Source organism: Maylandia zebra, linkage group LG13 (assembly GCF_041146795.1).
Source record: "Maylandia zebra isolate NMK-2024a linkage group LG13, Mzebra_GT3a, whole genome shotgun sequence".
Lineage (NCBI taxonomy): Eukaryota > Metazoa > Chordata > Actinopteri > Cichliformes > Cichlidae > Maylandia > Maylandia zebra.
This window is the reverse complement of record NC_135179.1, coordinates 34,267,865-34,294,378: the sequence shown is the minus strand read 5'-3', so window position 1 is coordinate 34,294,378 and position 26,514 is coordinate 34,267,865. Positions and strand designations below refer to the sequence as shown.

The window sequence follows — 26,514 nt, the reverse complement described above, 5'->3', positions numbered from 1 at the left end:
AATCGTCACTCTGTGTACTCACTAATTTATATTCACAGTCTCAACCTACTCCTGCTTTAGGGTTGCATCAAGAACGTCTTGATGCATGCTCAGTCATCCAGGTAAGTAATTGGGGTATTGAATAAGAAGTCACCTTTAAGCTTTTAATTAAATTGCTACGCAGATAAGCTATACAAACACATCACTGTGTGTTGGAACAGGAAGTGATATTCTACTGCAGAGAACGCGAACACCACCCAAAGGGACCATTTAGAGCAGGGGTGTCAAACTCCAGGCCTTGAGGGCTGGTGTCCTGCAGGTTTTAGATCTCACTCTGGGTCAACACACCTGAATCAAGTGATCAGTTCATTACCAGGCCTCTGGAGAACTTAAAGACATGTTGAGGAGGTCATTTAGCCATTTAAATCAGCTGTGTTGGATCAAGGACACATCTCAAACCTGAGGGACACCGGCCCTCAAGGCCTGCAGTTTGACACCTGTGATTTAGAGGCAGCAGCCAACCAAGAGAGTGTTTGTCTCGGAGTACCTGTGTGTGTGTGAGCGCACTTATGATCATAAGATTTCTCCATGAAAGTGTCTAATAGTGGGTATGGGGAGCCATATCCCTGCCCCCCAGGTCATGAGGCATGCATGGAGGAGACCCGGGCCCCAGAAATCCAGAGGCCCTGCAGAGCACCCAACGAGGACCACCACAGGAACAACCATGTTAAAATGAAAACTATTCTTAGGCTTTTATGTCTTCTGTCCTCCTTCTCTTCACTGGTTGCAGCAGATGGGTGTGCTTTCCTGAGTCTGAAGAGCGTTCTCTTCCTGACCCAAGTGCTGCTCATGGGGCCTCACAGCAGCAGATTGTTGGGGTTTTCTCTCTAATATTTCTGTACAATATAGGCCTAAGCCCCTGGAGGTGACTGCTGCTGTATAAATAAAACTGAAATTAACTGAATGAATGACAGTGAGAGGGTTGTGGGCGCCAAATCAAGGAGAAGAAACAACATAAATTATTTTAATAACATGAGTGGTCATCACACGCGACCAGAACAGCTTCAGTTTGATTCTACAGTCCCTGCACTCTGTTGGAGGGAGGGCAAACATTTCACCTCATTTTCATAATAATGGAGATATGGTCATCCAGCTGGTACTGATTTGTGGTTACCAGGTTTTTTTTTAATTGGTCAACTTTAATTTGTATAACTTAACAAAGTCAGCACAGATTTTTTTCTTAAATAATTAAAGGCTGTGCATACATACATGACATAAACATTATAATACTGACATACTGGATGCATATTATGGAAAAGTACTATGGAGTGACAAGCTGTAAATGGGTGCATATGTTCCTGTAACAAGTAGTTTTTCCTTTTAAGTACGCTGACTATTTGGGATCAGCTGCGTATTAAATGTGCAGCAGTAAAAGAAACGACATATTTAGACCACCCACCAAGTAACCACAACATCAGCTGAAATAAGGGTTTTATATCAGCATTCTCACACATTGCTGCTCTGTGGACCAGGTTATCAAAACCTATATTCTGTGTGCGGTTAATCAAAGCCTCACATGCATGTGTCATGTGACCCTGCAGATCTTTCCAGTGGACTTGCTCCATCTAGGTTTGGAGTTCTTCCCTTCATTGAGAAACTGATTTGTGTTTACTTGTGTTATCTTTGTCTAATTTCTAAATGTGTTTGATGAAACTGAAAATACCATACTGTGGCAATCAAATCCATGATGAAACAATCTGGAAACTTAATCAGATGATCCAAACCAGTCTAGTGTGAGGTTCCAGGTGTAACACCCAGCAGGTTTACTTCCTCTTAAAGCTCTGAAATCACTTTATGACGCAGGATTGTTTGATTGTTTCTCTTGATCACTGGTTCTTGTAGGGCTTGTTGATAGCCTTGTTAATCCATCGCAGGAACCTGCTAACACGAGTGTAAACCCCAGGGAAAGAGGGGTTACCACAGCCATGACCCCACGAAATGACTCCTGTCAGCACCCAGTGACCCCTCTCCCCCTGACAAACCAGCGGACCCCCACTGTCACCCTGGCAGCTGTCCACACGGTGGTGCTTCGACAGGCTCCCGGCACATAGCATGCGGCTGGTGAAGCGGTTTCCATATCGTTTCTTACACGTCGAGGCTGGAAGCAGAGGGACCCAGGCCTGGAGCAGGGTGTGTGAGTACTCTGAGTCTGGCAGCAGACATAGAAAAGATGGAAGAAAGTCTCAGTTACATGAGAATGAAACACCTGATAGAAATGAATCCTGAATTTGAAAAACACTGGTGGATGAAAATACTGTAGACCTATTTTGGTGAAGTTTGCAGTACAAAGTTTCTGTGTATTATTGTAGACTCTTTGTCTTACAATGTAAACTGAGGCAGCTGCTGTTGTGGTTTGGCACCACATAAACCAGGGCTGCCCAATCCCGGTCCTCAAGAGCTACCGTCCTGCAGCTTTTAGATGCATCCTTGTTCCCACACACCTGAATCAAATGAATGGCTTGTTATCAGGCCTTTGCCAAACATGATGACATGCTGAAGAGGTAATCACACCATTTGATTCAGCTGTGTTGGAGTAGGGATGCATCTAAAAGCTGCAGGACGGTAGCTCTCGAGGACCGGGATTGGGCAGCCCTGACATAAACAAACTGCAGTATGTTGGACTGGTACACAGCAGACATGGTGTTCATGGTCAGTGTTAGTTGCATCAGGATGAGCTGACATCAGTTTATATTTAAGGCTGATGCTGATTAGATTCACTCACTGAATTCTTTATAATAAATCGTTATACTGTCAGCTTGTGCATCATCTCCGTATATATCGTTGAATCCACCACAAACCACAAAGAGCCGCGAATATTGGAGTAAACATACAGGACTGTTGATCAAAGCTTCACAAAAATATTATTGTTTCTCAGTTGTTCTTTTCTCCACACATTTGTAAGGTCCCACCACCTGCCAGCTATGTGCAGCCCATCCCAGAGAGGATTGTTACTGGATCAAAGTGAAAGTCAGATTTTGATGTTTAACAAGAGCTGGTGTGTTCCCCTAAACTTGATCACTTGTTTTGCACAAATATATACTGAAAAACAAAGAACAAATCTGATGTGGATGGATTCTCTGTTCTTTAGAAGGTAAAAGCTTAAAATGAGGACACCATGTGACTCTGTCCCAAAGTCTTCTCCAGATGCTACACTTACATATATGGACACTATAATTACACAAACTGTTGTTGCATTTTCTGCTCTGTAAAGAAAAAAGAACAAATCTAAAGACAGATTGAACCATCAAATTCTGCAGCAAAGAAACGTGGTGACAGATGATGAGCAGCGAGCCTGCAGTGAAACTTGGATGATCTGATATCCTCGTGTTGGTGTTGTTCCCAGACCATCATGAAAATGTTGTTCCAGGTTCAACATTGCAAGTGACCAATCACATTGTTGTGACGTTATTCCTTTGCGCACCAAGCCATTCGTGCATTTATGAAATTCCAATGTTGCAAGGACAATATCAATTCTGCTTACTGTTTATTAAAGGGTTAGGGTCAGGGTCCGTTGATCGGCGGACAGAGGCGGTTTCACGCAGCTTAAGTACAGTTTTTTGTTTTACGCCGGTTTTTCCCGAAGTCGCAAAAGTATGATGTCACAACATTCTGATTGGTCACTTGCAACGTTGATCCTGGAACAACATTTAGTATGATGATCTGGGAAAAACACCAACACGAGGATATCAGATCAACCGTGAAACTTACCTGTGATGCCCCAGCCAGTTATTACACAGGCAGTCAGCCTCTTCTCCAACTTGTCACCTGGCTCTGGCAGACACACAGCACCAGTGTGAGGGTTGAATGCCACACAGTTTCCCTCTGTGCCTTTCAGACGTAGCAGGGCTATATCATACTCCCAGCTTTGACTGTGGTACTTTGTGTGAATGATGATGCGTTCTGGGGACAACGTGCGTTCGAAGTCATCTTGTTCCACGGTGTGGTAGTCACCGAGACGTAAGACGTATCGCGCCGGGTCTCTGCCAAATCTGGAGGTGAGAAGAAAATCCCTATTTAATGTCTTAAAGCTGAGGGGGATTTCATCTTAGCTAATCAAGTGTTTATTGAAGTTTAATGAAATAAAACTGTAACCACGTGGTGAATTTAAGAAAGCAGACTGGCGTTCTTTTTTAATTACTTGAATTCATACTTGTAATATTTCCTGGTTGGTTTTAGATGTCTTTTATTTTCTTGAACCGGTCGCAGCAGATGGCCCCGCCCCTCCCTGAGCCTGGTTCTGCTGGAGGTTTCTTCCTGTTAAAAGGGAGTTTTTCCTTCCCAATGTCGCCAAAGTGCTGCTCATAGGGGGTCATATGATGGGTTCTTCTCTGTATGTATTATTGTAGGGTCTGCCTTACAATATAAAGCGCCTTGAGGCGACTGTTGTTGTGATTTGGCGCTGTGTAAATAATATTGAATTGAACTGAATTGAATGCCAGAGCTGATAGGCAGGCAAAATACAGAACTATCAGAACAATGAAGGCATGTTTCCTGTTAGAAAAACGAGATACATGCAACTGTTGAGCCTCTAAAGCAGGGGTGTCAAACTCAAACTCACAGTGGGCCAAAATTCAAAACTGGAACAAGGTTGCGGGCTAACATTAATATTTATTGAAAAAAAATCTTCCTCTAGATATAAGAATGAATCTTTTCTTATGGACTCAAACAAGTTTTGCTGAAAACCTGAATATGGAACAAGCAAAGCTTAATACTAAACAATATATATATTAGCTGTATAATACCAGCAGGCCAGCTCTGATAGTCATTTGGTGTGGCTTCGCGGGCCAAATGTAATTAGTCTGCGGGCCAGAGTTTGACACCTATGCTCTAAAGTTTAATATAATCACTCCAAAAATAATAGGTAGTTCATCACAAACCAGCACAGACATAGCACCATTGATTGACACCAATTGTGTTTGATTTTGTTAATGTGGGGGGGCTGGTTGACCTTGGATGACCTCTAAAAAATTGTAATAATAACATTGAAACAAAAGCAGCACAAATGTTTAACATGAATTTGTTTGATTTGAAGACGGTGGGCCAACATCACTCACATTAGAAACAATGTGAGTGAACTGCCTCCTACCTCTTGAAGCAGTGGGCAGCAGTAACAAGCCAACAGGAGTTGATGAGTGAGGCGCCACACAGAGGATGGTTGCCTTTAGACTGAGACCTGAGCCACAGGGACACCTGCCACGGCCACTCACCCCTGAAATCAAAGAGTCAGACTCTCAGAGCTGTTTCAGTCAAAGACACTGTCAAACTGCCATGAGACTTCTCAAGCAGCAAAAATGTCCCACTGACATGTAACTTCTGAGTGCATATGTGCGTGTACGCTAACCTCAGTGACTTTTCTCCTCCTATGATTCTTCGCTGACGACGCTGACGACTGAGTCTGCGGCCACAGCTCTGCATTGCTGAGGCACCGTTTCCCGTGGGATCTAGTGTATAATCACAGATGACACCTGCGTCCTCGCTGTGGCGACAATCATGGCCTTCTTGTCCTTCAGCTGGACACTGGCCTAAGGATGTTTCAGTTCCTGAGCATCGCACATTGTCCAGATGGATTGGACCCTGACCCTCACCGAAATACGCCATAGATCGAGCTTTAGCCACGCCACTGCAAGGACAGCACGGAGACAAAACACTTATTCTTTTATTGTATGAGTGTATATGTCATTGTGTGTGCTATATTGTTACTACTGCCTGCTTCTGCATTGCGCAGGCATTTATTCACCCTTCACACACACACATTCATATACAGCTTTATTCATTGCTGTTATGCACTTTGCGATATCACACACTCTCCTACAGCCACCTATATGAATCATAACCATAAGCTCCTTTTCACCCTGAATACAGAACACAAGAGGATGAAACTTTTCACTTACAATAGGAAAAACCACTGACACAGCCTTCTAGGACAAATATATCTGTAAAAATGTTGTCATACTAACGTGAATCCCAGCTGTCTACAAACTACAGCTGCATTAACGTCATTCCAGCCATCATCGCACACACTTCCCCACTGGCCGTTAACAAACACTTCCACTCTGCCTTCCCTCCTGGTCTCTCCTGCAACCAAACGCACCAGAGGGCCTGAAAACAGAGATCAGAGGGACAATGTGTCGTTACTGCCACAGCGAAATGCTGAGTTGGTGTTGGTCTGCGTAGTGCTACTCAGAAACGTACCTATGGGTGCGTAATTACTTTGTATCTCATTGGCATCACTGTGACAGAGAACACCTACATCCTCACTGTGTGAGCAGTCGTGTTGTCTCCACTGAGAATGAGTGCAGGCCAGTAAAGTGGTCTCTGTCCCGTCACACTGCACCTCATCCAGCTGGATCAACCCATTGCCTTCTTCATACACCTTCTCAGGAGCCACTTCTGCTCGCCCCCTGCAGGCAGGGAAAATGCATGAATGAGATAAACAACAAAAACAATAGTTCCCTATAAGTTCACTCAGACTATTGTTGTGTGATATGAAGACGCACTGACCTGAAACCGAGCTGTCTGCACACTACCTGGGCATTGAGCTCAGTCCAGCTGTCATCACACACAGTGCCCCATTGTCCCTGGTAGTAAATCTCCACGCGACCCTCCCGGTCGCTGGTTGCTCCCACCAGGCGAACTGCACCATCTGAGACCACGCATCGCTAAATTACACACTTGTAAGTATGAACAACTTGTTTTACTGCTTTAGGTCTTTCAAAGGCTGCTACGTTTAGGTTGGACTTTAGCTGAATAATTACTAAAAGCAGCATATCAACACAAAACTAAAGGTGAAAACCAACTCACTGAACAGTGTTAACAAAAGCTCACAGGAAATTTTACCCACAACAAAAGACTGTTGACCTTGTAGCGGCTCTAAAGGAAAAAATAGGTCATCAAAGTCTTAGGATTAAAAAAAAATATTCAGAGCAATATATATAAGTCACACAGTGTGCACGTAAACACACCAGACCTGAAGAAAAAGCTGATCGTCACTCGAATTTTATAGTCACATAGAGGCTGGGGTTGGTGTGTGCTTCCTTCCTTGGCTCTGACCTGTATATGGATTGCAAGACACCCCTGCATCGTCCATGTGTTCGCAGTTGTGCTGTTCCCAGTTGCTATGAGGACAATCTTCTAGAGAGAGTTCATTGCCTGTGCACTGAACCCGAGCCAGCAAAACTGGACCAAAACCCTGGCCAAAGTGGGCCCGCGTCCATGCTTTGGCAACACCCCTGTTGGTCAGGACAATTCTGAATTTACATATGCACTACAAGACACCAGAAATATATTACGAATACATGAATAAGCTGCGGATGTACGGTCCAAATATATGTACAGTGAGCATTAGTGCTGGTATGTGATCCTGCATATAATTAAGTGTTTTCCTGTGTTATCTTTGATCCTCAGATCCCGCCCTCACATGTCTCCCAGTTGGACTTTTAGACGTTGTTTTTCCAGATTCTGGACCTTCTTCATCTCCTCATAAAGATTTGCTGTTTATTTATTAACTCTACCACAAGTCTGCATCCTGGGTCCTCGACTAAACTATCCAATTCAGGGTTGCAGGGAGGTTGAAGGCTATCCCAGCTACCTTATTGGGGCGAGAGATGGGGTACATCCTGGACAGGTTGCCAGTCTATCAGAGGGCTAACACAGAGAGACAGACAGCCATTCACGCTCACTCTCACACCTATGAGCAGTTTAGAATCACTAGTTAACCTAACCACACTAATTGCATGTCTTTGGACTTTGGGAGAAAGCCAGAATACCTGGAGAGAACTCACACAGACATGGAGAGAAACATGCAAGCTGCACACAGAAAGGGCCTGGCTACACTCAGGACCTTCTGTCTATAAGGACAACAGTGTAAAATAAAAGTCATTCAAGCATAAAGTAGTTATATGTTACTTATTATGGCATAATATTTCATTGCATTACAGTCTTTGTTCTTAATTGCACTGGTGAGAAGTAGCCACATTGACTTCTGCATGTCTAAGTTGTAACAATGTTACCCAGTGTGAATTATAATGTTGCATTTCATAAGATAATTTGTCTAAAATCAAAGTGCAAAGATACTGTTTGTGTTAGCTTTGGCACATTTTCAAAGCTGTTTCTTAAAGACAAAAGCATGAAGACGTTCTTCGACTCTAGCTGCCATCTAACTACAGCCACATCTAAGGTGCAGCAATAGCTGTATGACATGTAAACAGTTACATGTGGTTTAACTTACCAATGTGACAATGCCGTGATCATCCAAACACATTTTCTGAACTGTTGTCTTCCTTCCAACTACACTATTGTTGGCTTCATGACCTCAGCTCCTTGTTGTTGCTCCCAGGCTGGAAAGCACAGAAATCTTACTCCATTCTGGAAACATGGTAAATGGACTAATACGTATATACCAGCTTTTCTAGTCTACTGAGCACTCAGACTTGTTTCTACTGCAATTCTCATTCACTCAGTCACATAACACTTTTATCTTTCTACACTCACACTCCAATGGCTTCATCGGGGGCATCTTCGGCACACGGCTGGAGCAGTCGGGATCAATCCACTGACAAACCGACTGATAGACGATGCATTCTACCACCTTAGTCACAGCTGCCCTGAAGGGCCTACTTCATGGTCATTTACAACAGCAGCCCACCTTTCTGATGAGTTTCTAACGTCCACAATTTAATTTTCAAACCCAAAAGCAGCATCTATGTCATGTATTCCATTATCAACTTAGGCTTGTGTAAACAACGTTCCCATAATGCATTTTGCTGGTGATGTCACAGCTTTATAGAGGCCGATAAATTAAGATGAGAAATGGTTTATCGGGAATCTATGGTACAGTAAATTATTAAGCTATGAGTGTGTACGGGTGAGCTTAATAAGTCTGTGTAGGTTCTCAGTCATCCAGGTCATGCTAATCTCAGGAGCGATTGGACTTCTGTAAGTTGCTTTGCAGAACTTTCTAAAGTGTGACTCTCGAGTGGTTTACCTCCTGTCTATCTTAGGATCTGTAAGTTACAAGCAACTTAAAGAAGTCCAGTCATTTGTTTTCCAAGCTACATAGATGCAGATGGTGTGAGGGGATGTGGAGCAGAGCGATACGTACCTGTCGGCACCGAGTGCATGCAACATCCCCCCAAAAAGTGACACAGAAGGTTTTGGAGCAGGGTTCAAACAAACGAGTGAATACAGACTTTCTTCTGCAGAAACTTCATTTCAATTGAAATTTGAATGTAGGGATAGTTAAGCTCACCTAAAGCCCTGAACTCATTGTTCATTAAGACTTTTACATGGAAGGACTTTATATGTAACAGGAGGGAGGCGATGCTGCCGTGGTCCTGAGTCGTTTGTGTTTTGGGGCTTTCAGGTTTTGTCATTTTTGTGACTCCGGGTTGTTTTTACGTTTATATTGGTTCTTGTATTTCTTTCCCTGAGTGTATTTAGCCCTGTTCTTAGTTTTCAGGTGTTTAATTGACCACTGACCACTACATACAATGACAGATCTTGCATTCTGTGTGTAGCAGCAGCTGATTTTTTCTTACCCCAAGCCCAACTGTCGACACACCACTTCTGCATCAAGATCATCCCATTGGTCATCACAAATGGTTCCCCACCTGCCGTTATGGTACACCTCCACACGCCCCTCAAATTCCTCCAGGCCTCCTGCCAGCCTTAAAGGGATTCCAGTACCTGGCAAAGTGTTGAAGCAACCATTTGTATACTAGTGACAGTAATATGTTACTCTTGTTCATTATTGTTATTAATGTTATTGTTTTGAATGAACAACAGTATGATGCAGCGAGGTGAACAAGTGAAAAGTAAGTACTGAAGCCAACAAATTCAGTCGTTTCTGGGCAGCAGCTGGTTAATTTCTTGAAACTTGATGAAATCTAATTACTGATCAGGAAATCAATGGGGATGTGGCGCACAACACTAGAGGCCAACTCCAAGCCCATAGCACAAGTCACCATCAAGTGCGGGATCTACCAAGGAGATGCTCTGTCCCCACTGCTGTTCTGCATAGGCCTGAACCCCCTCAGTGAGATCATTAACAAGACTGGCTACGGATACCGACTACGGAACGGAGCAGTTGTCAGCCACCTCCTGTACATGGATGACATCAAGCTGTATGCCAAGAGTGAACGAGACATCGATTCACTGATCCACACTACCAGGCTATACAGCAATGACATTGGAATGTCGTTCGGACTGGAGAAGTGTAGTCGGATGGTAACAAAGAGAGGGAAGGTAGTCAGAACTGAGGGGATTGAACTACCAGAAGGCAACATTGCAGACATAGAGGACAGTTACAAGTACCTGGGGATCCCACAGGCGAATGGGAACCACGAAGAGGCCGCTAGAAAAGCTGCAACCACCAAGTACCTGCAGAGGGTCAGGCAAGTCCTGAGGAGTCAGCTGAATGGTAAGAACAAGATCTGGGCCATCAACACGTACGCCCTGCCCGTGATCAGGTACCCTGCTGGGGTAATAGGCTGGCCAAAGGAGGAGATAGAAGCCACTGACATAAAGACAAGAAAGCTCCTTACCATGCATGGAGGGTTTCACCCCAAGTCCAGCACCCTGAGGCTGTACGCTAAGCGGAAGGAAGGGGGCCGGGGACTGGTGAGTGTCAGCACCACAGTCCAGGATGAGACAACGAACATCCAAGAATACATTGGGAAGATGGCCCCAACTGACCGAGTGCTCAGTGAATACCTCAGGCAGCAGAAACCCAAGAAAGAGGAGGGAGACGAGGAACCATCGTGGAAGGACAGGCCCCTGCACGGTATGTACCACCGGCAGATAGAGGAGGTGGCTGATATCCAGAAATCAAATTCAAAATTTCTAATTCAAATTCAAATTTTATTTGTCACGTACACAGTCATACACAGTATGATATGTAGTGAAATGCTTGGACAACTGCTCGTGACCTAAAGAAAACAAAAAAGGAAAAGTCTATGAATAAGATAGGAAATAAATATGAAAAATTAAAAAGGGTAAATTTAACTAGGAAGGAATAAAATATAAATTAAGGTTAAAAATGAAATAACTGTACAACACAAATTAGAATGAAGGGTAAATTTAACTGGGAGAATAAGATAAAATATATAAATTAAAGTTGAAAATAAAATAACTGTACAACAAAATACACAATATAGAACTATATAAGAATGTATGAAGAAATATAAATAAATATATACACAATAACAGCAGCGTGATTTAAGTGATGAAGTGAAAACAATGTCCAGAAAGTCCAGGGTGTGTGTAAGAACCATATGTGTGGGTCAGTACTGTGTGGTGGTGTGATTGAGAGACCGTATCGCCTGCGGGAAGAAGCTCCTCCTCAGTCTCTCTGTGTTGGTCTTCAGGGAGCGGAATCGCTTTCCTGACCTCAGCAGAGAGAACAGTCTGTTGTTGGGATGGCTGAGGTCCTTCACCATCTTCCTGGCCTTGGTCCAGCACCGCCTGCTGTAGATTGAGTGCAGGTCAGGGAGCTCGGAGCGGATGGTGCGCTCAGCTGACCGCACAACCCTCTGTAGAGCTCGTCTGTCCTGCATGGTGCTGTTCCCGAACCAGGTTAAGATGTTTCCCGTCAGGATGCTCTCTATGGTGCAGGAGTAAAAGTTCCTGAGCACCTTGGAGGGCAGTTGGAAGTCTCAAGCGTCTGAGGTGGTAGAGACGCTGACGGGCCTTTTTCACCACGGTGTTGATGTGACAGGACCATGACAGGTCCTGCGTGATGTGAACTCCGAGGTATTTGAAGCTGTCCACTCTCTCCACTGGGCACTCGTTGATGACGGGGGTCTGGTAGTTCCTCTCCTGCTTAGTGCTGAAGTCCACTATCAGCTCCTTTGTCTTACTGACGTTTAGAAGGAGGTTGTTCCTCTGGCACCAGTTCTCCAGATTCCTAATCTCCTTCAGGTAGGCCGTCTCGTTGTTATCAGAGATCAGGCCCACCACGACGGTGTCGTCAGCAAACTTGATGATGGTGGTGGAGCTGGTAGTGGCCACGCAGTCATATGTGTACAAAGAGTACAGCAGGGGGCTCAGAACACACCCCTGGGGGGCTCCAGTGCTGAGAGTGGTGGAGGCTGAGACATGTCCGCCCATCCTTACTGCCTGTGGTCTGCCAGTTAGGAAGTTGGAGATCCACTGACACATAGATGAGCTGAGTCCCAGATGCTCCAGCTTGGTGGTGAGTGTGGAGGGAATTATGGTGTTAAATGCAGAGCTGTAGTCTATGAAGAGCATTTTAACATAATTCCCCCTTCTAGTGTCCAAGTGAGTGAGTGATGTGTGGAGGAGATGAGAGATGGCATCGTCTGTGGAACGATTTGGACGGTAAGCGAACTGTAGTGGGTCCAGTGTGTCTGGTAGTGAAGAAATGATGAAGTCTCTGACCAGGCGTTCAAAGCACTTCATCACTACTGAGGTGAGGGCTACAGGGCGATAGTCATTGAGAGAAGCAGGGTGGGGTTTCTTCGGGACAGGAACAATGATGGACTCTTTGAAGCATGTGGGGATCACCGACTGAGATAAAGAGATGTTGAATATCTCAGTGAACACAGGAGCTAGCTGGTATGCGCAGTCTCTTAGGATACGACCTGGGATGCCGTCTGGTCCTGCTGCTTTCCTGGTGTTCACTCTCTTGAAGGCTCTCCTTACTTCATGCTCGGAGATGACGAGCACGTTTCCGGTGCTGGCAGTATCTTCCTGTCTGCAGCCGTTAGCGCCGCTAACACTAGCATTGTTGGAGACCTTAGCTGCAGCCTCGAAGCGAGCATAGAAAGTGTTCAGCTCGTCTGCCAGAGTCACGGCCGCGTTCGTCATACCGGTTGTTGGTGCTTTATAGTCCGTTATTGTCCTTAGTCCCCGCCACAGGCTCCTAGAGTCACTCTGTTGGAGTTGTGACTCTAGTTTCCTCCCGTAGCGCTGCTACCATGTGGCTGGACAAAGCTGGACTGAAAGACAGCACAGAGGCACTAATCATGGCAGGAACAAGCTCTGAGCACAAGATCCATAGAGGCTGGGGTCTATCACACCAGGCAAGACCCCAGGCTGTGTAAAGATGCCCCAGAGACAACCCAGCACATAACAGCAGGGTGCAAGATGCTAGCAGGCAAGGCATACATGGAACGCCATAACCAAGTGGCCGGCATAGTGTACAGGAACATCTGTGCCGAGTATAACCTGGAAGTCCCGAGGTCAAAATGGGAGATGCCCCCAAGGGTGGTGGAGAATGACCGAGCTAAGATCCTGTGGGACTTCCAGATACAGACGGACAAAATGGTGGTGGCTAACCAACCGGACATAGTGGTGGTAGACAAACATGAGAAAATAATAAAAATAATAATAATAATAATACATTTTATTTCAAGATGGGGAGAGGGGACGGAGAGAGAAAGAAGAAGATCTGAGACACCGAGATGGGATGGTGATCTGAGATATGGAGGGGAGAGATGATGAATAGCCTTAAATGTATACAAGAGTATTTTGAAATTGATGCGATATTTGACGGGAGCCAATGAAGCTGCTCCAGGACAGGAGTGATGGATAGAAGGGGTCCTGGTGCCTGGTGATGATACGAGCAGCAGAGTTCTGGACGCGTTGGAGCGTCCAGAACTTACAAAATTACAATAAAGTAATTTTGTAATTCTTTTTGTAATTTTGAGTTTGTTTGTGATGTAAGGTCACAAATCTCACCTTCAGGTTCAGCACAAAGCACCCCTGCTTCGTTTCCGTGGTTACAGTCTCCAGTGGCAAACTTCCTGTTCCAGCACTCTAGCAGGGAATTCTCGTTACCACGGCAGCCTAGACGCTCATAGTGGAAGATGGGACTGGGGCCAAAGTAGGAATGCTGTAGGGCTATACCAATCTCACTGCATGAAAAGTACATATACAGAGACACTCTTAGTTCAACGATCATCCAGGCAGCATATATCTGACCTCACCCAGTGGGACATCCAATCACATTGTTTACATCTAATCACCCACACCTTATCATCCTCTCTCTAACTTACACGATTTAACACAAAGTTTAAACTGCGCATGTTCTTCTTTTGTGTCATTCTTAACATAGCATATTGGAACATTAACCACACATGGATATAATTCATGTTTCATCGAGTTTATGTAATTCTAGATTCTAGATATGTCTTTAGCACATTCTCACATGAAGATTATTATATCAGCTTATTTTTATGAAATCATATATTTTATAAGACATTTTCTGAGATTAGTGGCTGCCCAGTGTCACCCCTCCCTCCCTGTAAAACACACCAAGGTCAGACTGTCTCTCGGTGAGGCCTGATTAGAATCATTACATAGATTTATTTACTAATTTATTCTGTGTTAAACTTATACATACTCATTTTAATACACCTGATAATATTCTGATCAGTATGAACCATAAACAACTATCAACAAAATCACATATGAATTATGGTTCTGTGGTCAACCATTAACACGCCTTCCTTCAGTTAAAATGTGGACAGTTCTTATCTTCTCACATTCCTTCACACGCATTCACACACTAATCTACCAGGTTAAAGATGGATCATGTACTCACATCATGTTATCATTTAACATATCAAACTTATATTCTGATTTGTCTCTGATTAAGAAAAAATCCCATTATTATTATAAAGCTCTGATTCAGCCCTGATCAATTTTAATCACATTAAAGACCTTCCACTCCCTCTCAGCTGTAATGACAGGGGCGGCCAGCGGGGACATCCGTCCCTCTCGACCTCACATCACCTGCAACATCAACTTGTCCCAGTGTGTTTGTACACACTGTCTTGGTATGCAGGCATGTCTCACTGGTTGAGAACTGCCTTAATTCTTTGTAGCATTGATTCACAAAATTGCTGGAAACATTTCTTAGAGATTTGGGTCGATACCGACATGACAGCATCATGCAGCTGCTGCAGATTTTGGTCGTCCAATTTATCAATTCCACCACATCGTGAAGTTTCTCAGTTAGAGATCTAGAGACCATGGAGACCAAAGTACTGCAATGTTTTAGTCTTCTCTTCTCCTGCTGAGTGTGTGTGAATTGTAACCCCAGTTTCTGGGTATTAGATGACGGGAGGTAGTATACTACTATTACCTGTGGGCCAAGGTTCGACATGTCGTGCTCTTCTTCAGTTCAATTCTGTACTATTTATTTAAGGCCAAATCAAAATAATGGTTGCCTTAAGGCTTAAGTAAGTAGTGGTTATTTGAGCTACTAAGCTAATGTTGCCTTCCTATCAGCTTCAAACAGTGTAGTGATTGCCCTCTGACCTCTGGCATCAAAAAGGTATTTTGTACAGAACACAGTCACTCACTGATTTGTTTCTATTTTTGGGCCATTCTCTGTGCCCAGGAGATCAGCACTTTCATAATTACTCAGCTCTAGTACTGCCAACCTGTGCAGCACCAACAACCACGCCGAGCTCAAGTTCACTTAAATCACCTTTCTTCATTGTTCCGATGCTTGCCTTTGCGATTTAGCAGGCAATATCCTCATAAGCACAGATCTGCTGCCTGATTATATAAAGATGAGGAAAAAATTCCCTCATATCAAAATTCAAATGTAAAATATTCCCAGAACAAGGAATTTTTAACACACCTTTTCCAACTGTCCTTTTTTATTTTGGATGCCTACATTATTTTTACTTTGAACACAGAAACAACATTATTTCTAAAAAACAACAACAAACAAAAATAAATATCACCAAACGGATCCTAATAGTCAGCAGTGTGTCCTTTTTACTAGATAACATGTTGGTCTTGTCGGGTTGTTCTTCATCGGGAGCACCGTGTGTTTTGGCTCTCGTCATGTTGGGAGACAAAGCGATGACCCCAGACCCAGTTTTGCAGCTAAGAGCTGATCTCAGCGTGTCCTCCTTTCTTCATGATGAGAGTCCTCAAACACACCGAAGTATCTGCACAGCGTAATACTCCCACCATCGTGTTTCGTTGTGGAGATACTGTTCTTTGGGTTCTGTCTCTGTACCCGAAGAGCTCTAGTTTTGTCTCATCAGAACCACATGTGTATATATACTAGGGGTGCAACGATACACAAAATTCACGGTTCGATACTTTGGTGTCACGGTTCGATATTTTTTCGATACAAAAAAATGTTCATGCTTTTTTAATTTGTCATATATTAAAATTATAAATATATACTTTAACTCAAAGGTACAGTTTTTAAATTTAATGTTGCTGAAACAACAAAGTCATAAAATAATAAATCTATCTGATTGAGGAATCACTCATCTTTGGAAAAGAGTTTATTACAGAGAAATGTCTCTTTCCAAAGTAAAAGCAATACTATACGCTTCTTCTGGGCTATATTCTCAGCAGCATATTAAACATATCAGGTGCCCATAAGGAGAATCCTGTGCTAACGGCTGTCTAAATGACTCGGGTAAAGTTTGTAGCATGCTGCTTGTTGTTTTTGTCTGCTTCCACTTTGCACTAGGATGATGTCGGAGTAAATGTGCAGTCATACTCGTTGTGTTCCCACTAGTGCTGTAAGCGTTAATCTGAAATGACGTTAACGTCACAACACGGCAAATCTCCGTTAACGAGCTACCGCGGATCGCCCCGTGCGTGGGGCTGGACGGCCAACACGTTAACGAGCTAACTGCGCTAACACACTAGTTCCCACCCATGTAATTGAGCATTGTGGCACATCCAACATACTGTTTTACTTTAGTCCATGACTCGCTTACCTTCAGCTTAACTTCTGTCTCGCTAGCTTGCCCTGCGCTCAGTGAATCTGCGTTCGACTACTCCGCCTAGGCTGCACTGCAGAAAAGTTGATAAAATAAATTACAAATGTTGTATTGTTCGATACATATGCGTACCGAACCGAAAGCACTGTATCGAACGGTTCAATATCGATACGAGTATCGTTGCACCCCTAATATACAGTATGTATGTATACATGTATATATATATATTACCTTTAAGACTGGTTCTTAGCACTTTTCTACTCTGAGTACTCAAAGCACTTTTATGCAACTCGTTCCTTCTCCAAATCACACCCATTCATTTCATCGTTTTTTTTTAGTGCTATCTAACTAACATTCATACACATTCACACTCAGATGGATGCATCGGAGAGCAACGTGGGGTTAGTATCTTGCCCAAGGATATTTGGCATGCTGCTGGAGTAGAACCAACAACCTTCCAGCTAGCAGGTGACAGCTCGACCACCTGAGCTACAGCCACCCCACAGATATGCATAGTGTTCGTCCAGGTGTCCTTGAAGGTGTCTCTTCTGCAGAAGTGTAGTTGTTGTTGGTCTGCAGCCTCAGTCCATTCCAGTGATCATCTTCTTTAAAACTACTTGGCTACATCATTCACGAGTGTCTTGGCAGCAGTTCTGGGGTCTTTGGACACATCTGTTTTAGTGCCTGAGTCTTTGAAATGGTTGCTTCCTACCTCTGCCAGACTTGTTTTGTTCTGTGAATTTCATGATGATACTATAAAATATAATAATGAACTAATTTCTTTAGCCTTTGGCATGATGCTTTCTCAAGTGACAAACACGGCCAACAGAAATAATTCATGGTCTATAATAAAAACTAGCAAGTTTAGAAATGCTAGGGTAAAAGCACAGTGCTTGATTTCTTTGCAATAACCTTTAATTTCATAGGTTTGCTAATAGTCTTATCTTTGATCTATATTTACATTAACAAGCAGCTGAAAAGACATTAAAAGACATAATAACAGTTAAATACCACATTTTCTGCACAAGCACAGTAATACATTTAAACTCTGGTGGTCACCTGTTCTTGAAAGGATTCTGTTGCCATCTTTTTGTATGTTGCCGAAGCAGGAACTACATTACATTAGTAAATGCCTCACTCTACTACTTGAGCCACAGCTACTCATGTGTGTGTTCCTCAGCTGGGTTAAAATTAAAGCTCTGCCATTACCTTAGTCCAAGCTGTCTGCATATGACACTGGCATCACGGTCAGTCCAGTGTGTGTCACATACTGCGCCCCACTTGTTATTCACATACACCTCCAGACGGCCACTGTTGCCTGAACCCCCCACCAGTCTGACTGCACCTACACACATCAGGAAGAACTTCAACAAGCAGAACTCGTACAATAATAACAAAATAAAATATCATTTTAAACAAGAATCTTTATGAAATCAGTGGTTTGATCATTCTACCAAAAGTGAAGTGTCACTGGCACCTATGACGATACAACATAGCTACTCAGAGGAAACTGTGGACTGTGTGGAACGCTTAAATTGTAACCTGTCACTTTGAGCAAAGGTAAATATGCTTAAAAAGGAAAAAGACAATCGCAGAAAGACATAGAAAGGCTTTTGCTTCAAAATTGAATCTACAAGGGGATAATGAAATGAATGCATATACAGGATGCACCCAGGCCATCTGCAGCCCCCAAAAGCACTGAAGCCCTAAGGCCATACAACTTGATGACAACTGCAAGCCCACTGCAGCCGCAACATGACAAAGGCCCCAGACGGGGAGGCTCCCAAAAGACAACCAGAGAACCAGAGGCAACAGCCATCCCTGTGAGAGGACAGGACAAGCTGAGGACAGGACACCAGGTCCTCGGGTCCACACTGGAGCCTCTTCAACTAACTTTCTCTGGCTCTGGAACATAACATAGCCCAAGATCACCTTGGGAAACTGGTCACTGATGCTGAAGCCTGCCTCCTTACCGTCTCCTGGATGCTTGAAAACACTACTCATACTGTGGGCCTGAAGAAGGATAACAGTTTTATTAAATTATTTTTATTTTCTACTCAGGCAGAGTAGGCAGGTCATTCCCTTGGTGAGGGATGTCACCAACTCTTGGAAGACTGCTTTTCTGCAGCGAGTGTTTTCACCTGCTGCTGGCTGGACACCACTGAGTTCAATTCAATTTTATCTCTAAAGCACCAAATCACAACAGCAGCTGTCTCAAGCCAACCAAACAGAGCCTGAAACTCACTGTGAAGAATTTCCAGTAGCAACAGGTGTGCATCAGAACAGTCTTTTATCTACAGACTCCAAAATGTTCACTGTTTCAGAGGAGTCATCAGTTGTGCTTCCTTGGTGGATGGAGTGCCTTTGCTGCTGCAACGAGTTGGCACCTTGTTTGGTTTCCCCACAACACCTAACTTGAAACAATCATCATCCTAATACCCATAATATACTTTTATTACCTTTAAGACTGTCTACAAATAAACTGATGGAAAAGAATAATCACTGAAATAATTGGAATCAGTTGTGCATCATCATAGCGCTCCCACATCCATATACACAGGGAGTGCAGAATTATTAGGCAAATGAGTATTTTGTCCACTTCATCCTCTTCATGCATGTTGTCTTACTCCAAGCTGTATAGGCTCGAAAGCCTACTACCAATTAAGCATATTAGGTGATGTGCAACTCTGTAATGAGAAGGGGTGTGGTCTAATGACATCAACACCCTCTATCAGGTGTGCATAATTATTAGGCAACGTCCTTTCCTTTGGCAAAATGGGTCAAAAGAAGGACTTGACAGGCTCAGAAAAGTCAAAAATAGTGAGATATCTTGCAGAGGGATGCAGCAGTCTCAAAATTGCAAAGCTTCTGAAGCGTGATCATCGACCAATCAAGCGTTTCATTCAAAATAGTCAACAGGGTCGCAAGAAGCGTGTGGAAAAACCAAGGCGCAAAATAACTGCCCATGAACTGAGAAAAGTCAAGCGTGCAGCTGCCAAGATGCCACTTGCCACCAGTTTGGCCATATTTCAGAGCTGCAACATCACTGGAGTGCCCAAAAGCACAAGGTGTGCAATACTCAGAGACATGGCCAAGGTAAGAAAGGCTGAAAGACGACCACCACTGAACAAGACACACAAGCTGAAACGTCAAGACTGGGCCAAGAAATATCTCAAGACTGGTTTTTCTAAGGTTTTATGGACTGATGAAATGAGAGTGAGTCTTGATGGGCCAGATGGATGGGCCCGTGGCTGGATTGGTAAAGGGCAGAGAGCTCCAGTCCCACTCAGACGCCAGCAAGGTGGAGGTGGAGTACTGGTTTGGGCTGGTATCATCAAAGATGAGCTTGTGGGGCCTTTTCGGGTTGAGGATGGAGTCAAGCTCAACTCCCAGTCCTACTGCCAGTTTCTGGAAGACACCTTCTTCAAGCAGTGGTACAGGAAGAAGTCTGCATCCTTCAAGAAAAACATGATTTTCATGCAGGACAATGCTCCATCACACGCGTCCAAGTACTCCACAGCGTGGCTGCAATAAAGGGTATAAAAGAAGAAAAACTAATGACATGGCCTCCTTGTTCACCTGATCTGAACCCCACTGAGAACCTGTGGTCCATCATCAAATGTGAGATTTACAAGGAGGGAAAACAGTACACCTCTCTGAACAGTGTCTGGGAGGCTGTGGTTGCTGCTGCACGCAATGTTGGTGGTGAACAGATCAAAACACTGACAGAATCCATGGATGGCAGGCTTTTGAGTGTCCTTGCAAAGAAAGGTGGCTATATTGGTCGCTGATTTGTTTTTGTTTTGTTTTTGAATGTCAGAAATGTATATTTGTGAATGTGGAGATGTTATATTGGTTTCACTGGTAAAAATAAATAATTGAAATGGGTATATATTTGTTTTTGTTAAGTTGCCTAATAATTCTGCACAGTAATAGTCACCTGCACACACAGATATCCCCCTAAAATAGCTAAAACTAAAAACAAACTAAAAACTACTTCCACAAACATTCAGCTTTGATATTAATGAGTTTTTTGGGTTCATTGAGAACATGGTTGTTGTTCAATAATAAAATTATTCCTCAAAAATACAACTTGCCTAATAATTCTGCACTCCCTGTAGAGCAATCTGATCACTTTCTGACCACTTAAGGTGTTTTAGACTACATGCCATCTTCAGACACCTGCTGCCCACCCTTAATTCACCTTGATGACAATCACAATAAGCCCATCCAATGGCTCCAGAGGTCTTTCGGAAGAAGCACCACGGTTTGGTTTCTCTGTCTGGGTTTCGGCAGAAGTTATGGTCTCCCAGGCCTCGGTTTGGATACTGCTGCATGTAGTCTGGGAAGTTAGTCCACTTTAAGCATGGGGAGCCTGCGTCTGTGTGAGAAACCGAGCCATTATAGTGGCCCAGTTTAGTGAGACCCTCTGAACAGGACAGCAGCACTGCAGACACAGACAATCATCCGTCAGTGAGACAACATGTTAATAAAGTCACATTCCATACAAACTTTTCATTTTATACAAACACAAATGGTTCTTTATACAGAGCATTTCAAGATGTTAAAAAGATGAGAGAGACGAGGTTAAATAAACAGAAAAATGATTGTAAATAGTAAGCCTTCACTCAGTGTAAACATTACTTCAGCACAAACAGAGCACGTGTGATAAAAAGACACTAATTCCAACATGTAGATGAAACATCTGGAATAAAGGGGAGTGGCTTCTCTGCTGCCGCCGTCTTGCTGAGGAGTCTGACTATGAGAGCTACTGTTGTACCCTAACTTTGGTTGTGTTTAGTTATTTATTTACTCGTTCCCAACTGTCTCATAGCTGGTTTTTGTGATAAGTTGCAAAGTGCTCTGTTTATGCAACGTAAGAAAGTGAAACATTTATTATTATTTTCATGTTTTGGCTGCGATCAAATGCATCTAATAAAAATTATTCCTATTATTATTGTTACAATCACCTGAATGACCGACTGGACTGGAGGACCAACAGTGATGCTGAGCAGACTCAAGCTCCCATCCTTTGATGGGTTCAGCAAGATGTGAATGCCATCTATTTTGCTTTTTGTGGTGTAGTATTTATAGGATATATACCATTATTATTTTTCTCTTGTCAGCCTTACTCTTCTTTAACTTACCTCATTTTTACTTTTCTTTGTTTTTATCACTGTTGTGTATGTAACATTTCTTAGACATAAGACCCAAACTGAAGTCAGGTGACATAAGGAATACACGATAGTGATTTCTATCAAGGCTCGTTCTATTCTGTGAAGACGAAATCAGACTGGAATTGTTCATAAAGCTTTTTGCCAGACAACTGAGCACAAACCTGCGAAACGACTCCAGGATTTTAGATACGAAGCTTAGGTTAGATATAAAATGACAGTTGTTGCAATTCCTGAGATGAGAGACTTCAATAATAATTTGCTTCTGGACTTCTATGAAAGGGAAATATATATCAAGCTGGTAGCTTAACACTGATGCCATGGCCAACAATGTGAGGAAGGCACTCCCCAGCAATCTGCAGCTTTTCCACACCCTGATTTACTCAACCCAAGTCTAGGACTATTCCTCAGCACTGGCAAAACATTGCTCACCTAAAATGTTTTCCTTATCTGACAAAATTACTTATTTATTCACTGATTTCACTGATACTTGCTGCACTGACAGGTATGTACATATAGTGCTTAGCACATGGAGCTTCGTTCCCCTCCAGCTGGATCTCAAAGACCAAATACAGAAAATAACTTACCTGCACTCTGAACTACATTCAAGTGCGTCCATTGAGAAATCTGTTAAAGAAACACAAACCCCGTGGAACGCAATGTGAATAGGAATTACAGAGCAACAAGAAATACAGATTTTAACAAAACTAAATGTTCTATTATTATATTATAATGAAATATCATACAACCATAAAGGCTGGCTTACTGTGTCAAATGTAGATGTAGTTCATTTTTTTAAAAAGCTGATAAAGCAATATTTTAATTCATAACAAAACACTGAAAAATGTTGAGAAGAAGTCTGGGATGTCTGTTTAGGAACATTTTGCAACTATAGTTATCTAATTGAATTCACCTAATTATAATTAGGTGAATTAAATTAGTAACAGGTCACCAACATGACTGCAATAACGAAGAGAAAACCCCGACAATTCTATGACCCCATATGAGCAAGTGCTCGTGACAGTGGGAAAGAAAAACCTCCTTTTAACAGAAACAAATCTCCAGCATAACCAGGCTCGGAAAGAGGCAGCCATCTGCCACAGCCGTGTGGTGTATAAACACCCAGTGAGTGAAAAAAGGTGCATGAAGAAGTACAGTATAACCCTTACCACCCTGAGCCAATTGCAACGTGACTAAGAGAGGATTCAGGGTCACCTGGTCCAGCCCTAACTATATGCTTTAGCAAAAAGGAAAGTTTGAAGCCTAATCTTAAAAGTAGAGATAGTGTCTGTCTCCTGAATCCAAACTGGAAGCTGGTTCCACAGAAGAGGGGCCTGAAAACTGAAGGCTCTGCCTCCCATTCTACTTTTAAATACTCTAGGAACAACAAGTAGGCCTGCAGAGCGAGAGCGAAGTGCTCTAATAGGGTGATATGGTACTACAAGGTCATTAAGATAAGATGGGGCCTGATTATTTAAGACCTTGTATGTGAGGAGCAGGATTTTGAATTCTGGATTTAACAGGAAGCCAAAACAGGAGAAATCTGCTCTCTCTTTCTAGTCCCTGTCAGGACTCTTGCTGCAGCATTTTGGATCAGCTGAAGGCTTTTCAGGGAGTTTTTAGGACATCCTGATAATAATGAATTACAGTCGTTCAGCCTGGAAGTAATAAATGCATGAACTAGTTTTTCAGCGTCACTCTGAGACAGGATATTTCTAACTTTAGAGATGTTGCGCAAATGGAAGAACGCAGTCTTACATATTTGTTTAATATGTGCGTTGAAGGACATATCCTGGTCAAAAATGACTCCAAGGTTCCTCACAGCGTTACTGGAGGCCAAGGTAATGCCATCCAGAGTAAGAATCTGCTTAGATACCATATTTCTAAGATTTTCAGGGCTCAGAAAATATTCTGTTTTGTCAGAATTTAGCAGCAGTAGGTAGAGTGTTCGCCCCATGATCAGAGGGTCGGGGTTCAAATCCACCAAACGGCTACCCCTGAGCAAGGTACCATCTCTACACACTGCTCCCCGGGCGCTGGACTGGTGGCTGCCCACTGCTCTACTCAGTGAATGTTTTAAATTCAGAGGAGTAATTTCCTACGGGATAATAAAGTATACAAAGTATACATTATTAAAAGGAGGAACAGAAAAAATAATATGAAGATTAAATTAAAAAATAAATATTTCTCCCTCCAGTTATTTTATTGTTCAACCTTGCCTGTCGTGTCTAGACAAAAACTTGGCCCCACTAGTAGCAAATGTAAAAAGTGCTTGTGGCCAGAGGGCCCCCACAGGGCCCCCAAATACTTCATCTTTTTTTCCATAAGAAGGAGAGAATATTGTAAAGTTTCTTTCCATTAGCTTCTTTTAAATGGATTGTATGGTTTGAAGAGATCCCTTTGAGATATTCAGAGGAATTTCCTTAAAGGCTCTGAAGCATTCACACTTATCTGCAGTGATGTAACACAAATAAAAGTGTAGACTTTGACCTGCTTACATTATGAAGCACACTGACCAATCGCCAACAAAGAAGGAAGCTGCGTTGATAATGGTTTTCTGTGAACTATAGCACATTAGAATGGGCTTAAATGTGTTGCTGTTAAAGTGGGTGGTCAGTAAAACAATATCCTCCAAAAAGTGCTTCATGTTATTCACTTTGTGAAAATAGATCATTAACTCTTCAAAATATTTAAACGCATTTCTAACCAATTTCATTTCCCTGCTGTTCTTTACCAGAGGGCAGAGGGGTGCTTGGTACTCGATGTTCAAGTCATGTCTGAATCCTTGGAACAGGCAACTTGCCATCTGTACAATCAGGTATAATCTAAGGCCTGTAGGAAAAAAACTGAGGTGAAAATCATGTTTGGAAACGGATCTCTACATTCCCTCCACATTTGGATATCTAGGTCTGGTTTAAAATTCGCTCTTAATTTAAAAAAGGGCACGAGTGAGAAAGTCTTCAGCCTACGTTGGACCACCGTTTGTGACTATCGGTCTAACTATTGATGTTTTGAGAAAAACCTGCTTGTGACGGCACTACTGAGTTTTTTGCTATTATTTAACAGGTCTTGCAGTTTCCTGAACAGTCAAATAAATAAATAAATAAACTGATATGTCATTACCAATTCTAAGAGTTGATACGAAGCACTATAGAAATATCAGGCGAAAATGGAGGCAGCGAGTTCCAGTAATAGTGCAACAGACATCTGGAAATTTGCCAGCGAGCTATTAAAATAAATACGGTATTTATCTCTGCCTTTGTTTTGATTTGTTCTTAATGTAAGTGTGACGGAAAGCGATGAGCGCATACAAACAGTTTAAACTCAGCATGGCACAGACCAGTGTCCCGGTTTACTTGACACAATGTGTTCCGCGACAAAGACGGCTTTATATAGGCTGAGCGTGTTGGGCAGCAGCGTGCTCACCTCTGCAGACACCGCCAGCGCCAGTAACAGACAACACGGGACAAATCCGGACACAGCTTTCCTCTGCTCCATCGTGCTGAGGAAACCATATTCTCTACACTGCCAGCGCACACATTCACCAAGTCTTCACGGCCTCTGACAATCCTTCCTCGATACGAAACACACAGGATACTGTCCGCTTTTAACCGAGGTACCGACGTCCAAGTCGCTCCAGAGCTAAAAATGACGCGCTGTTGGAGAGGAAAGGGCACACCAATATCGCTACCCACCCTCTCTCTCTCTCACTGACTCATTCACGCACTCTCTCTCTCTCACACCATCACCTTAAAATCGTATGACGCGTTTTTGTCTATGGTCCGCCTCCCTATTCACGGAATTACACCCTCAATATGTGACATCAGAACTTTCGTAAATAATTGACGCTTCTTAAGGGGAAATATTTATCATTTGACAAAGATTATATGACAGGGCGTGTCAGTACAGTGAAACTGTTGTTGTGAATTGATCACTGACGGTGGTTTTAAGAAGCGTCCCTAGTCATTAAGAACAACTACTGCAGCACATGTAGACTCGCCAGAGAGAGAGAAAGGGTTCTCTGCTAGGGAAGTTTAAACGAAGCCTCCTCAAACTCAGCAGCTGAGCTTTTAACTGATCCTTTAACTTTGCCCAACATGTTTCTGGACCAACCCATATAAAAGGCCATACCTTGGACCTTGTCTTTTCTTTGGGCCTCGATATCGAGGCTGTACATTTGAGTGATGATAACGGTGTCTTTTTTTTTAGCTCAATTCTAGTTCTAAACAAACACTCATAGATCATAACAGCTGAGAGGTTCTCTGTCATGACTGACAGTTCTCTACTTTCTCATGAAATAAAGAACCTGATTAAAACAGGTTCTATCTCACAGGAAAAGGCATGCCCTTAGATCAATCAGTCCATTTTAAATTTGAGGAGAATATGCTGCAAAGCTGAACGACTATGGAAGAAAACTGAACTTGGCTCTATCTCAGAGATCTCGTGTTCTCTTGAAATGAAATCAGAATATTTTTCTAGACTCATATCAAAAAACGAGAAATCCCGAGATTCTGTTTGACAAAATCAGATCTATCGTGTCCCCAGATGTGGTACCTGTGCACTCTCAAGCAGACAGTAAC

At 43.0% G+C, this 26,514-nt stretch overlaps 1 protein-coding gene across 1 annotated transcript; it reads right to left on the bottom strand.

Moving 5' to 3' along the window:
* Positions 1–989: 989 nt before the first annotated feature.
* Positions 990–25,662, bottom strand: si:ch211-51a6.2 (neurotrypsin). Its single transcript, XM_014411373.3, has 14 exons — positions 25,361–25,662; positions 22,522–22,561; positions 20,965–21,207; positions 17,970–18,105; positions 13,738–13,913; positions 9,576–9,723; positions 7,090–7,268; positions 6,541–6,682; positions 6,232–6,440; positions 5,997–6,138; positions 5,381–5,659; positions 5,126–5,248; positions 3,748–4,028; positions 990–2,188 (listed from the first exon to the last, which is right to left on the bottom strand). Exons 1-14 carry the CDS (start codon positions 25,430–25,432, stop codon positions 1,866–1,868), a joined length of 2,493 nt encoding a protein of 830 aa, XP_014266859.2. The 5' UTR covers positions 25,433–25,662; the 3' UTR covers positions 990–1,865.
* Between the last annotated feature and the right edge of the window lie 852 nt (positions 25,663–26,514).

Excerpts from the sequence above, each read along its gene's own strand:
- si:ch211-51a6.2 (XM_014411373.3), bottom strand. The coding sequence starts at position 25,432 with ATGGAGCAGAGGAAAGCTGTGTCCGGATTTGTCCCGTGTTGTCTGTTA. Across the intron at positions 5,249-5,380 it reads GGAGGAGAAAAGTCACTGAG|GGGTGAGTGGCCGTGGCAGG; the intron begins GTTAGCGTACAC and ends CTTTGATTTCAG. Across the intron at positions 2,189-3,747 it reads AACTGGCTGGGGCATCACAG|ACTCAGAGTACTCACACACC; the intron begins GTAAGTTTCACG and ends GTCTGCTGCCAG.